The 15,430-nt window shown below is 37.7% G+C and overlaps 1 protein-coding gene across 1 annotated transcript in view; it reads right to left on the bottom strand.

Moving 5' to 3' along the window:
- Window positions 1-15,430, bottom strand: part of SVEP1 (sushi, von Willebrand factor type A, EGF and pentraxin domain containing 1) — a 215,440-nt gene that overhangs the window by 79,726 nt on the left and 120,284 nt on the right. The window contains exons 19-22 of the mRNA XM_055140985.1: window positions 8,162-8,323; window positions 7,685-7,773; window positions 5,776-5,872; window positions 2,158-2,271 (exon numbers count right to left, since the gene is read on the bottom strand). Of these exons, the coding sequence (XP_054996960.1) occupies window positions 2,158-2,271; window positions 5,776-5,872; window positions 7,685-7,773; window positions 8,162-8,323 (462 nt within the window). The remainder of the gene's footprint in view (window positions 1-2,157; window positions 2,272-5,775; window positions 5,873-7,684; window positions 7,774-8,161; window positions 8,324-15,430) is intronic.

Genomic DNA, 15,430 nt, shown 5'->3' with positions numbered 1-15,430 from the left:
GAGTTGCACCATTTCCTGAGTATATAGAAATGCAATGGCATGCATGTGGTTAAAGGGAGTAGGAGGGGGCATGAGAAAGGCAGGTAACTTCCTGGGTGGGGAGATGAGTATGAAGATCAACTCAAATGGCCTCAGCTGGTCTCAGCATCCTTCAAACATGAAATCAGTCACTTAGAATGTAAGTTAGTGTGGCTCGTTTCAAGACACACGTGACCTGACAGTCGAACCACTCACTTTAGAGTAAACACAATCTCTTTCCTCAGCAGAATTAAAACATATATTGCAAAACAGCACACCTTTCTACTTGCCTGAGGAGTGACTGGAGGGATTTTCACGGTTTATTTTAATTGTGTGAAAAATTCTCCCTATTTTTATAGACTTTTGATTTAAATTTCCAGATAAAAAGTGGTTTTTCTGTATAAGCTCAGTGTATCTCCCCATGTTATCAGGACTATGATTGCTTAAACTGGATTCTAAAAAGACATATATAATATAGTTTTAACAATTACTACTGTAAGTTATGGTATTTACTTTATAATTTTGTGGGGATGATAAAGTTATTAGATTCTGATTGCTTTAAAATGTTTTAAGGGGGCCAGAAAGACAGTACAGCGGGTGGGGCATTCGATCCTCGGCATCCCATCTGGTCCCCTAGACACTGTCAGGAGTAATTCCTGAGGGCAGAGCCAGGAGTAACATATTATCAATACCATAATAATGTAACTGAACACAGAAATTAACAATAAGGTCAATGTTTCTAAATTTTCAGGGGGAGGTGAAATCTGAAATTCTTATTTAAGATATATACTTAGATGTTTGTATTCAGTTAAGTTATAAGGAGAAACAGAGTAGGCCTATTTAATTTGATGCTAGAAGTACCTAAAATGCTCAGATGATAATAATTATACACATATATGAACATGTATGTATACATGAAGTACACACACTTTATAAATTTAGTGAAATACTAGTGAAGAACCAAGTATTTTGAAATTTTTCTAAAATTTTTCTAGACTTTTATATTCCCTTTTATAACTTTAGATAAGAAGAAATAGCTTAGAGAAGGTAAGTGGCTTTTCCAGGGACCTAGATCTACTTGACAATGATGAGGCCAGTGCTGCCTATTTCATAAACCTAAGCAATTTCTTACTGAAAAATACAGATCTGTTTTTTTTTACATAATAGGAGAATAACAGTTTCTCAATATAAAGAAATACTATTTCAAAACATGCATCTTAAGTTTCAGTGAGGTACAATTTGTGTTCTCTGCTATATGAGTTTAAGGTGAGTAAAAGGATTACTTGATACACATACATTGTGAAATGATCACCATACGAGGTTATGAACACATTAATCACTGTATATAGTTGCCATTTTTTTTTTAGTGTGTGGTGTGACTATTGAAGACTTACTCTTTAGTCACTTTCTGGTATACAATGGAAAATTATTAATAACAGTTATATATCTACAGAACTTGACCACTTACTTTACAGGTGAAATTTGTACCCTTTGACTAATATCTCTGCATTTTCCTACTCCCTCAATCCCTGGTCAACATCAATATCTACTCTCAATTTTGGAATTTAGCTTTTTTGAGAGTCTCTATAAGAGATGTCATAGAGTATTTGTCTTTCTCTGCTTTGTCTCACTTAGTATAATGATTTTGTATTTCATCTATGCTGTTGAAAGTGGGAGAATTCCCTTCCCTTAATAGCTAAATAACGTTCACATGTATAGAGAGGATTATCATATATGCACAGATAAGTATATCACATTTTCTCTCCTGATTCATTCATTAACACACACTTCCACATTTTGGCTACAATGAACAAGGTGGTACAGATACCTTTATAAGAGAGTGATTTCCTTCAGATAGATATCCTGAAGTGATAATTCTGAATCATGCAGTAGTTCTAATTTTTGATGGACTCCCATACTGTTTATTTTTGTACTGGTCACACTGTTGTACATTTCCTTTAATAGTGCATAAGGGTGATACTTTTTCTTTTATCCCCATTAGTACTTGATATTGCTTCTCTTTTTTTTTTGGTAACAGCTAGTCTAACTGGACTAAAGCGACATTCTTTGTGGTTCTGATTAATGAGATTTTAATGATTCCAAGGATCCTAATGTGAAAATAAGAAACTTTCCCCTCACCTGTGTAACCAGATGGGCATTCGCAAATGAATTCTCCAACTTGGTCTTTACAGATTCCATTGTTGAGACATGGCAATGAACTGCACTCATTAATGTCTATTTCACACTTTAAGCCTAAAAGATAAATCAGATACCAAATAACAATCAAAGAGCAGGATTAAGCGAAATTGAATCAGGATCACTTAAAGGCAATCGTTCCAGTAATCCGAATTTATAGGGAGCGTTGGTAGTGAAGAAAAGAGCAACATTTGATATGTGCTACTATCTAGGTAAGTACGTAAATGAACATACTGACTTTTTCTAAACAGAGTTACAGTATTCTACCAGATCTCAGCTCACATTCCGGCAGCACTGGAGAGTCTGAGATGCACACAGGCTTCCTATGGGCCAGCTCTTCAGAAACATCTTTTGCTGTACAGGTGTTTTCAAAGTGTGACCAATAGGATCTTATTGGCGTTACCTGGGAAAGTGATAGAAATGCAAATTCTGGGGCCAAGGAGATTAGTCACTGGCTGGAGTGCATGTTTTGCATGCAGAAGTCCCAGGTTTGATCTCTGGCACTACAAGTTCCTCTTAACATCACTAGAAGCACCCCCTGAGCACTGAGTCAGGAGAAACACTCAAGCACCCTCAGGTATGGTTAAAAATAATGAAGAGAAAATTAAAAGAGAAAGAAATGCTGATCCTCAGACTTTCACTAGACCCGCTGAATCAGAAATTTTTGCATTGGAATCAACAATCTAGGTTCTTTGAAAAAAAAAAGTCCAAAAATTATTCGAATTATACTGACATTTGAGAACCACTGTCCCTTTCTCCACCACCATTCTTCTATAAAATTCTAGGATAGGGCCAGAGGGATAGTCCAGGAGTTAAAGTGTTTGCCTTGCATGCAGTCAACCCCATTTCGATCCCTGGCATCACATATCCAAACACAACCCGGTGTGGTCCCTGATCACAGAGCCTTGAACACAGGCAGCAAGCCTTGAAGGAGTAAGCCTTGAACACAGGCAGGTGTGGTCCAAACCCAAACCAAACCAAAGCATAAAATACAATTCTAGAACAAAGATCCTAATTTTTAAATAGAATTTTAGGATAAATTTTAATTATTTAAAAAGTATTATAGTTTAGGTAATATAGTTACGATGATGCCCAAGTTTCTTGTACTGATGTTCAAAGTTACTGTACAAAAGTATATCAAAGTGCCACTAAAGTGTCTATGATCCTTCATTATCATCTCTAGGGTCCTGCAGTCTAATCTTCCTGCCAATGGCTATCCCCCTATTTGTTGATTACCAATTATGATTTTAGTACATATACGGATAACTCCTTTAGCACTAACATTTTATAAAAATGGAAGCCTACAAAAACACAAGGTGCAATAAATAGAATGCCTGTAGGGTCCAGGGCTGTATTTTGTTTTCCAACTTTCCTTTTGCTTATTTTGTGGCCAGTTCTTTTAGTTAAATAGCATTTCCCCATCATCAAAACCCGTTCAAATGCAAAAACTACATTTCTAGAACAAAGCTGATAAACGTTTTTAATAAATTCCAATTTTAAGATAAAACCCTTTCTATGTGGAACAAGCGGGAACCAGAGACAGCTTTAGGAATTGGGGTTCCAGCAAGTGCCTGCACCCATGTATGGAGACTGTGAATTAAGCCTTTGCCCCACGCCGGCTAACGGAGGAAAGAACCTTCCTTCTTGGTCTCTCTCCCCTCCGGGAGAAGGCGTGGAGTCCGACATTTTGTGGGTCCGTTGAGAAGGTACGAACTTGGTGGCGCGGAAAAAAAAAAAAAAAAAATGTGTGCTTTGAACTTGAAACAGCCGCAGGATACAGAGCCAGCCCCAGTCGGGCCCGTGCTCGGCTCCGGCCGGCCGGGTTTTCGGCCCGGGCGCCCATGCCCCTGCAGAGCCGGTGGATGTGGAACAAGCGGGAACCAGAGACAGCTTTAGGAATTGGGGTTCCAGCAAGTGCCTGCACCCATGTATGGAGACTGTGAATTAAGCCTTTGCCCCACGCCGGCGTCCGCGCGACTTAACATTTATAATTGTCATCAATGTGAAAGGGTTCCATTTGAACAGGTCAGACTTGGGGGGGAAACTCCAAATAATAACAGTAAGTTTTTGTTGAAATATTGAAGGTTCTTAATGTAACAGCCACCTCTGGACTATGAGCTAAGCAAAAGCCCCACGCTGGCCTACGTGGCGTGGAGTACACCATACTATGAGGCGCAGGAAGGGGGATGAGGGGGAAAAATTAAAAAAAAAAAAATGGAAAAGGAAAAAGAGAAAAAAAAGAGAGAGAGAGAGTTATGTCAACTATAGTGAGTTTTGTGTTGAAATATGGAATGTAATCAAGGTAAAGAAAAAATGAAGTGAAATTCATTAGTTATACAGTAGGGGGTAGGGGGTGGGGGCGGGGGGTAAACTGGGGTTCCTGGTGGTGGAATTTGGGCACTGGTGATGGGATGGGTGTTTGAATATTGTATAACTGACATATAAACCTGAGAACTTTGTAACTTTCCACATGGTGATTTAATAAAAATTTAAAAAATAAAAAATAAAAAAATAAATAAAAAAAAAAAAAAAAAAAAAAAGATAAAACCCTTTCTCCTCAAAAAATTGTATTTCCGGTCTGAACTGGAATGTGAACTAAACTACAAGAAAACATAATTCTTACATAATCAAGTCCAAAGTCACATTATTTTCCTAAGCACAGCTTCCAGAAACAGAGAAACAAAGCAACAAATCATAGTTATTCGCAAGAACTCCATTGGTGTGAAGCAAACGAAACACTAGAATTTGTATAAAAATGTTTATACTGGACAATCTGTTCTATGTTGAATGTCATGTATTTAGCTCATATAAGAATGAAACCTTGTACAATAGCATCTGGCATCACATTCCAACTTAGATTATGAGTTATGACATGACTTTCAATGTCATAAGAGAAGATTCTTTTTTTCCCCTCCAAATTGTGCAAAGAAAACTGTCATTCCTAAGATTTATTTTATTTTATGTAACACATACACATGTACATGTGTATATAAATATATAATATGTATATATAAGAGTATGTCTATGTACATACATATGTATATGTGCATATACATATACATGTACATAGACATTATTACTTTTATATATGTACACAGACATACTTATATATACATATATATGTACATAGACATGCTTGTATATATATCTTGTTCAGCCCAACCCTTGTGTACTGATGTGGTCCAACATGTAGAGGGTTTATTTTTAATGTTCCTAAATTTAATGTTGTAGAACACAGCGACTTAACTGGTTGAGGGTCTCAGGCACTTTGTTGGTGGTGAGGTGTGGTAACTTGTACAATGAAACCATAAATGTTAACACTATTGTACACATGTGACCTAAACTATTATACTTAATGGGAGCTGGGTGGATGAAAGGGGACCTTGACATATAGGTAGGGGACACTGGCACTGGTGGTGGTGTGGAGCTGGAACACTGCATGCCTGAAACTCTATCATTAATAACACTGTAAATCACAGTGCCTAAATAAAAATTATAAAGAAAAATCATGCACAAGTATTTCATATGGAAAACATTAAAATCTGCATTCCTTTATGTTACCTGTATATCCACGGGGACAGAGACAAGAATAACCACGCCCAAGTTGTTGACAGGTTCCACTATTGTGGCAGGGGTTCAAGAAGCACTCATGAAAAACCTACCAATGGCAGAAAAGATACCGATCAGAGCCCAAACATTCAACTCATTTCAAAACAATCTTGACTAGGGAATGATGAGGTTTACAACAGAGAGTTGGTTACAGCTTCCAGATGATTTCCATAGCTCAAACTAGCTGGGCTACTGTCTGTTTTATGTTGGCACCAGTCAGAGATGGGCACAAATAAGTTATTTTTGAGTGATGCTCTGGTAAACCCAGCAGTGTTTCTAAATATTGGAAAATTGGTTCCACTGGATATTAAATAATGCTCCAATCTGGACAAGCTAAATAGACATCACTGGAAGTGAGATCTGTGGATCCTTAGTTTTTAAAGTTGGCCGGAAGATTATAATATGTGTCCAGAGTTGACAGGCCCTGCCCCAGAAGTCCCTAAAAATGTTTGTGTTCACTAGGCTCATTTCCAAATAGCACTTATGAAATCTGGACAAATCATTATGTTGGATAAGCCTGTAAGAAGTTGAAATAAGAAATATGACCTCCATTTCCTCCCTAAAAATACTTAAGGAGTTAAAAAAATTAAAGAATTTATTGACATTAGAAATAGTGAATTCAGAATAATGGTTGAATCTACCAAAATAATTGGCCCTAAACAAATTTTTTAAAAATAAGAAAACAACGAATTTACTTATGCTTATGCTTTATGTTTTTAGTGTGAGTTTTATCATGTTACTCTAAGAAATGAATTTTTTATTATAAAAATTGATGTTGGAACATTTTATGCTTGAAACTTATTATGAACAATTCTGGAAATTAAAATGCCTTAATATAATAAAAATTTAAAACTCTAAACAAATTATAATAATCATATAAATTTTAGTAAATTCATTAAATGAGAGATGAAGAGACAAAAATTTTTTTGTTTTTTTTCAAGTTTTTCTCACATTTTTAAAAATTTTATTACTTTATTTTTAATTAGAGAGTCAATGTGAGGGTACAGTTACAGATTTATACATTTTTGTGCTCATGTTTCCCCCATACAAAGTTCGATAACCCATCCCTTCACCAGTGCCCATTCTCACCACCAGTAAACCCAACATCCCTCCCACCCTCCCCAGTCCCGTCTCCCCCCACCCCACACTGCCACTATGGCAGGGTCTTCCCTTTTGTTCTCTCTCTCTGATTAGGTGTTGTGGTTTGCAATAAAGGTGTTGAGTGGCCATTGTGTTCAGAGACAAAAATTTTTAATCAATTTTTATTTTCATGCATGCGGCTGACCTGGGTTCGATTCCTCAGTCTGTCTTGGAGAGCCCGGCAAGCTACTGAGAAGATCCCGCCCTCACAGCAGAGTCTGGCAAGCTACCCATGGTGTATTCGGTATGCCCAAAACAGTAACAACAAGTCTCACAATGGAGATGTTACTGGTGCATGCTCAAGCAAATTAATGAACAATGGGACGACAGTGCTACAGGTTATTTTCATAAAAGTTGAGCGATTTTTCCTGCCAATCAGTAAAAGTCTTTGGCTAGTCAAAATGCCCTTACTCAAACAATGGATTAGGCTGGGGGTAAGTGCTAATTATCAGAAAGTTTCTCAGATTTAAACATTCTCTGTGTGAGATATCCTTGGGGCTGGGGCAGCGGAAACCCAATTTTGGTACTCAGATCTAATACTATGCTTTTAGAGAGTTCTTATTGGAAGTCACAAATAAAAAACTGTTATCTGTTTATACAATTCAAGTATATTGATCATTTAGTTTCAACTCTGATAGTTTTTCTGTATGGATATGGAGAATGACAAACTGTTTTCCAACATTCCACTAGAGCACAATTTACACATAGCAAATGGACTTGCCTGATTGCTGATTTCATATTTATTTTTTATGTGGTCAGAAGAATAAGTCACTATGCTCTCCTCTGCTGCTGAGAAAGTTGAACTAAAACCTATGAAGATTAACAGGAAGACATTAGAAAAAAATATTAGTGGACTTGTCCAGACTGTCAATGAGTAGATTATATAAACACCATGGTCAAGATTCTGGGTCATTAAGATGGCCCACTCACATGTATTTTGTTTTAGCAATACTGAAAAAAAAAGGGAGCACAAGAATTGACAATATTGATAATACCATCTCATTAAATCACAGAGTCCTAAAAAGAGGTTTTGAAAGCTTGAAAGCTGTCACTGTCCCCCAAATCGCTGAGTTGTTGCTGTCACAATACAAATCTTGAAAGGCCAGCTGGACAAGTCTAGATAAATTACCTCCAAGAACAACACTCAGAGTTGATGGCTACACAGAGATAAGGTAAGGGAGGAAAGGCATCATCTTACTTGAGCAATCTGTGATGGATGTGGCTCCAGTGAAGGTTGTGGTCCCATAAAAAGGACAAGACAAGCAGAAGGACTTCCCAGAATCGGGTTGGTAATAGTCTTGAGGACACGGATAACAAGGCATTAACCCAGAACGAGAGAATTCTCCTACTGGACAAGGCACTGCAAAAGTCAAAACAAGTCACTGGTGAGTGTGAAGCGATGCACCTACACTTAAAAGAAATGTGTCATCCTTGCGTTGTCACCTGAGTGACTCTTGCAAATATTTGACAGTCATACACCTAGATCAATGCTTTGTTGTTTCCTTCCTGTCTTTTTCTTTTTGTAGGGAGGGGAGGTCAAAAGTGGTACTCAGGGTATTGGGGGCCATTCCCACAGGCACTTGGCCAATGGTGACAGCTCAATGCTAGGGCCCAAGGATGTAATGCTGCTAGGGTCGGGCAGTGCCAGAGACAACCAAGGTTAGGGGCCTCTTGGCTCATGACCAAGTTCACTCATAAGTGGGGAGAGGGAAGTTGGATCCACATCCAGTGGTGTTCAAGAGCTATTCCTAGCTCTGTGATCAGGAGTCACCCCTGGTGGTAGTTGGGGAACCTCACGTGGTGCTGGGGGTTTGATCCAGGGTCCTGGCCTTACAGCCACAAGAACAGCAAATGCTCTGCTCTCTGTCCAGCCCCAGTAATAGGTACTTTTGTTGTTGTTCCATGTTTTTGCTTTTGGATGGGTGACGCTCAGGGTTGACTGCTGGCTCTGTGCTCAGGAATCACTCCTGGCAGGTTCAGGGGACTCTATAAGGGTGCTGAGAATTGAACCTAGGTAGACCACATGAAAGGCAGTGCACTACCCACTATATTATTACTCTGTCCTCCCCCCCCAAACAACAGCTTTTAATAAATGAAAAAATATTACATATGATTTACAGACTATAATTGTCTAACATGTCTTCCACTATTAGTCATTTTTCTTATCCCTAATTCTTAGTTATTATAAATAATGCTGACATGAAATTTTCTACATAAACCTTTGTATGAAAGTTCCAGTTCCATGGGACGAGAAATAAATATGAGTAGATGAAAAATAAAATCTAATGATACACACACACACCACATATATGCTATATATTGTATATATATGTATATTTGTTTTTTGGGACACACTCAGTGGTGCTCAGGGATTACTCTTGACTCTGCACTCACGAATCACTTCTGGTGGTGCTCAGGTAACCATATAGGATGATGGGGATCGAACCCAGATAGACAGCATGTAAGGAAAGCAGTACTATCACTATATTACTACCAGCTGTACTATCACTCTGACCCCAGATAAGATCACTTTAAAGCCACTTACAATGCCAAAGCATTTTAAAAGTACCAATTTACAATTCTACTAGTCGTGTATGAAGTTGTTCTTATAACCATATCAGTAGAAAACAATTATTCAGATTTTTACACTTAAAGGCGAAAATGAAATTTGTTATTTAAATTTGCATAAATTTTGATAAAGCTACTTTTCTTTACGATTACCAGAAATTACCCTACAGTGGGTGGTGTACTACTTTTAATTTTAAGCTCTTTAATGCTATTTTGTGTTAGAGGTGCTTTTAGTAAAAAAACACCCAGTTTAATATTGCCATTTAACTAAATCTGGAATTCTCTTAACAATTTTTTTTTGGCTTTTTGGGTCACACCCGGCGATGCACAGGGGTTATTCCTGGCTCTGCACTCAGGAATTACTCCTGGCGGTGCTCAGGGGACCATATGGGATGTTGGTAATCGAACCCGGGTCGGCCGTGTGCAAGGCAAATGCCCTACCTGCTGTGCTATTGCTCCAGCCCCACTCTCACTTAACAATATTTACCAGGAAATGAAATAAATAAGTAAACAGCCTCAAATATAACATAACACGAGTCTGCACTTTCTTCACCAAATTGTGGTTGCACTTGTCAGAGGGACAGTGGGGTAGACTGCCCATGGCTAAATCTTTGGATCAGGATTTTAGGTTGTAGACCACCTATTAGTTCCAGCGGACAGTGTTCTTTCTCTGTGTGAACTCACTAAGGGACGCCTTAAAACCTTCATGAACCAAGAAAACTAATTAATTGTTATGACTTGTATGCAGACTTTGGAAGAGTAGTTTGAAGCAGACTATCATCCTTTGGGATTGGATTCTTGATAACAAAATTTAAATGACGGAATTAATTAGCAGTCTCAGTAATGCATCTCATTATTCTGGTTTGACAATAAACATAAGGACACATTTCTGGACACCTCTGGAGTGATCCCAGGGACAAAGCCAGGAGTAAGACCTGCGTACCACCAGGTATTAAAAACAAAAAGACGACATGAAAAACAAAAAACCCAAGAAGAAAGACTTTGCCATGCTTCATGCAAGCAACTTGGGTCCAGTAGCCAACATTATATATGATTCGCTAAGAACCAGCAGATATTACCCCTGAGCACAAAGTCAGGAGAAACCCTAGGCACTGATGGGTATCCTTGTGTGCTACTTCCCTCCTTCCCTTCTCTCCAAAGAAAAACTCTATAAATATATTTGTTTTACTAAGAATAAGTCAATTTGCTTAAAATTCTATGCAGGATTCTGAGTTTAGAATTAATTTCCTCTCCCCTCTGTTTCTAGCTATGCTTGTGACGATGAGGGCCACACTCAGCAGTGTTGAGTGAGAGATGTTGGGGCGGTGGATGGACACTCGGGCCTCTCACTGGCTAGGCATGTGCTTCACCACTTGACCTCTCTCCCAGGCTCTAAAATGGAACTTTCTGAATCTCAGGCTTCTAAAAAAGATTGCCTTCTTGGGAAAAAGTACCTTCCAAATAAGTAGTTAAAATGGAAAGCATCAATTTTCCACTGCTTAAAGGTATAAAAATTCTATTTGAGACAATATTTATGTTATGGGAAACTAAAATAATAAATTCTACTGTAAAATGCAATGTGATAATACTAGTGAAAACCAAAACCAAAGAAAACCCAACACTCCCTTGATAAAATCAGTTAAGTGTGCTTAATATATATCTTTCATCTGTATTATTCTAAAAAAGACTATGCCTGAGGGGCTGGAGCAATAGCACAGTGGGTAGGGTGTTTGCCTTGCATCTGGCAGACCCAGGTTCGACTCCCAGCATCCCATATAGTCCCCTGAGCACTGCCAGGGGTGATTCCTGAGTGCAGAGCCAGGAGTAAACCCTGTGGGTCTCCGGGTATGACCCAAAGAGAAAAGAAAACTATGCCTAAAAAAAGTATAAAAATTTTACTGATTTTTGTATAAATATATAACATATTAATATAATCTTAGGATTAAAAATCATCAAGATAGTGGCTTCTTTTTTTTTTTTTTTTGGTTTTTGGGTCATACCCAGCGATGCACAGGGGTTACTCCTGGCTCTTCATTCAGGAATTACCCCTGGCGGTGCTCAGAGGACCATATGGGATGCTGGGATTAGAACCCGGGTCGGCTGCGTGCAAGGCAAACACCCTATGCGCTGTGCTATCGCTCCAGCCCCGAGACAGTGGCTTCTTGAAATAATGAACACCTTGTGATACTTACACTTTGTCTTTTTTTTTTTTTTTTGCTTTTTGAGTCACACCCGGCGATGCACAGGGGTTATTCCTGGCTCATGCACTCAGGAATTATCCTGGCGGTGCTCGGGGGACCATATAGGATGCTGGGAATCAAACTTGGGTCAGCCAGGTGCAAGGCAAATGCCCTACACGCTGTGCTATTGCTCCAGCCCCACTTTGTCTTTTTTGAAACAGAAAATATAAGGTAAATGTTCATATAAAAATTATATTACATTCCAAAGGGTAAGTTAGTACCATAAATACAGGAGGAGTTATATATCCAGTTTTCAGGAATGTAGATCAACATTAAGTATATTATTGCATTAGATCAAGATATATAAATATCTACTGTAAATATAAATATAAATATTTAACAGATGTATAAACATAGAAGATAGTGGCACTATCTAGTACATAATACAGCCTTACACACTCAAGTACATGTGCAGTTCCTGGTAGGCTATTATTAATAAAATAGAAAGGAATTGTGCCAGGGAGATAAACCAAGATCCTGGAGTAGAGGGTTTGTATACAAGAACCCTGGGTTTAATCCCTGGCACTGTAAGTTCTCCTGGGCACAGCTGGGAGTGACCACCAAGTGAAGAGGTAGGAATAGACCTTGAACATTGCTGGTGTGTCTCACTTATGCTTTCCCATCCTCCAAAGAAGTAAGATAAAAGGGAGAAGAGGAATTTTCAGTTTGAATTTTGGCCGAAGAGTCTGGTTTTAGAGCCAAAAACTGAGAGACCAGAAGTAAATCTTTAGATATATGGATGGTTAAGTTATGAAAAAGGAACAGAGGACAAAGTGGAAGGAGGAGAGCTTCATTAATAAATAATGTTGGGAAAAATGTTTAGCCACATGCAAAATAAAATTGGATTACTATCTCACCCTATGCCCAAATGAAATTCATAATGGATTAAAGATATGTGAAACCCAAATCATAAAATACATTAAGAAAACATTGGTCAAACTCCTCATGGTATTAATTTTAGGAATGTTCACAGTAATTTAACCCTACTGCTAAGAAAAATGAAAGAGAAAATAAGTAAATGGGAGTACATCAAACTTAAATGCAAATGAAACAATGATTAAAATCAACAAACACCTTATTGAATGGGAGAAAATATTTGTACACCATCCATCTGACAAAGGGCTAATATCCAAGATATATAAAATACTCACAAAGGTTAACAACAACAACAAAAGCAAACAGCCCCATCATAAAATGGGAGAAGTGCTAAACTTCTCCAAAGAAAATATCAGATGGCCAAGAGGCATGTGAAATGATGTTCATCATCAATGAGTATCAGGGAAAGGCAAATAAGAATCACATGAATAAATGCTTCACATCAGTGAGAATAACCTACATCAAAAAGACTGGAAATAACCAGTGCTGGCAAGGATGGGGTGGGAAAGAAATACCACTCACTGTTGGTGGGATTGTAAACTAGTTTAAATCTCCATGGAAAACAATATGGACACTCCTTACAAAATTGAAAATAGAACTACCAAGTGATTCAGAAATTCCTTGGTATCTGCCCCAAGAATACAAAAGTCTAATTTGAAAAGACAAATGCAACTAATTTCAACAACATATATGTTCACTGCAAAATGAGTTACAAGATTTGAAATCAACAGGTAAGTGCATTTACATTTAGAATGGATCTGGGTACTGCCATGTTAAGTGAAATAAGTTGGGGAAAGACAATGGGTAATATTGCATATCTGTAAAGTATAAAGAAATAAAGCAAGGGGATAGAGAATGCCTAATGATAGCTAAACCTTAGACTCTGTCAACAACTAAGGAGAGAATCTCAAAAAAGGAAAATAGTGGGACTGGAGAAATAGTACAGCAAATAGGGAACTTGACTCATCTGCAGTGGGCCTGAGTTTTGATACCTGGCAGTCCATATGGTCCCCTGAGCCCTGCCAGAAGTGATCCCTGAGTGCAGAGCCAGGAATTAGGCAGAAGCACTGCCAGGTCCCCCTGCCCCCTGCAAAAAAAAAAAAAAAAAACCAAAAGAGAAAATAGAAACAAAACAAAAAGAAAATAAAAGATAAAATCCTTTTCACCTTTCTGTTTCTTCTACTGGTGAAAGAGAGAAAACAAATCGAAGTTTGCCAAGGGGGCATTAAAATAGAATTAAAACTAGAAACATTGAGGGGGAAATGTAATCCCAGTGTCTTCTCCCTGATTGTGTTGGGGACAATACATGCATCCCTGGAGCTAAACAAATCCTGCCTTTAAATGACCTTTTTCAAAGACAAAGTCAAGAAGCCAAAGTCTCATTCTGAGTCTCCTTTTAACTTTATCCTGGAGTGTCATGGCAAGGAATTTTGTCATTCTGTTCCAAAAATAATCTTTCCTTCTCCTATGTAATATGTAAATACGCACATAAATATATTCACATATATTTTCATATGTAAATATCTACATAAATACACTTAAGTATATTTTAAATATTTGCATAAATCACATGTAAATAACACCCTCATTTAAGAAAAGTCATTGGTGAGACTTAACCTTCAGATAAAAATTAAGTTAAAAAAAATCCAGATTTTTGGATTTGTAATAATCACAGACTCAACAATATTTAGTGTCCTAAGAAATGATAAAATATTAAATGTATATGGCATAAAATAGTACTTAAAATGGTAGTATACTTAAATTTATTTTTTTTGCCACACCTATGGTGTGGTGTCAGACACTGAACCAGGGTTAGTTGTATGTAAGGCAAGCACTTGCACTGTTCTATCCCTTTGTCCTGTATTTTTAAATATAATACATATACTGAAGCATGTTTTAAGTTTAGCATACAAATTTTTTTAAATGTATTTAGAATAAAATGAAAAAGATGCATATGTTCACAAAAACAAATCACTACAGAAATAAAAGAAATGAAAGCAAAATAAGAAATAAAATGATAAAAATTGAGAAAAAAGAGAATTATTTTAGATTCATACACATTTAAAGTAAAATAGTGTTTATCCAGCACCACAGGGGAAAGTGTTGAGTCTGTTATTCTCAAGGTTCACTTCTGACATGGAGAGTGTGGTTAAACTCATGATAGGAATATTAAAAATGAGATGAGGCAATTACCAAAAGTTTAGGAAATTTCTGGGAATTATAATTGCTTACGTGCCATATTTTGGTGTTCAACAAACCTTAAGGCTTATTTGGAAAGCTAAAGGAGAAAATTGTCAACTATAAACTTGTTTCATTAAAAAAATGATAGTTGCTTTTGTGGTTAGAGAGAGGGCAAGAGGAGGCCAGAAATATTTTTTTTGCTGTAGACTTCCTTCCAAAATTAGTCTGTGGACTGGAGTGACAGCACAGTGGGTAGAGTGTTTGCCTTGCACGCGGGCAACCCAGTTTGATTACTTTGTCCCTCTCAGATAGCCCGGCAAGCTACCGAGAGTGTCCCTCCCGCACGGCAGAGCCTGGCAAGCTACCCATGGTGTATTCCAAATGCAAAAACAGTAAGAACAAGTCTCACCATGGAGACGTTACTGGTGTCCGCTCGAGCAAATTGATGAGCAACGGGACAACAGTGCTACAATGCTACTGATAAAATGGAAGTCTTTAGTAAACTGATTTCAACCATAATTTGAAGCCTTATTAGACTTTTAATTAAACAAAATAGTCCAAAGCTGGTACGATACAACAGATATAGCTGCTTCAATTAAGGC

The sequence above is a fragment of the Sorex araneus genome, chromosome 1 (genome assembly GCF_027595985.1).
Source record: "Sorex araneus isolate mSorAra2 chromosome 1, mSorAra2.pri, whole genome shotgun sequence".
NCBI classification, from domain to species: domain Eukaryota; kingdom Metazoa; phylum Chordata; class Mammalia; order Eulipotyphla; family Soricidae; genus Sorex; species Sorex araneus.
The sequence above is the reverse complement of the archived record's forward strand: the minus strand, read 5'-3'. Positions and strand labels throughout refer to the sequence as shown.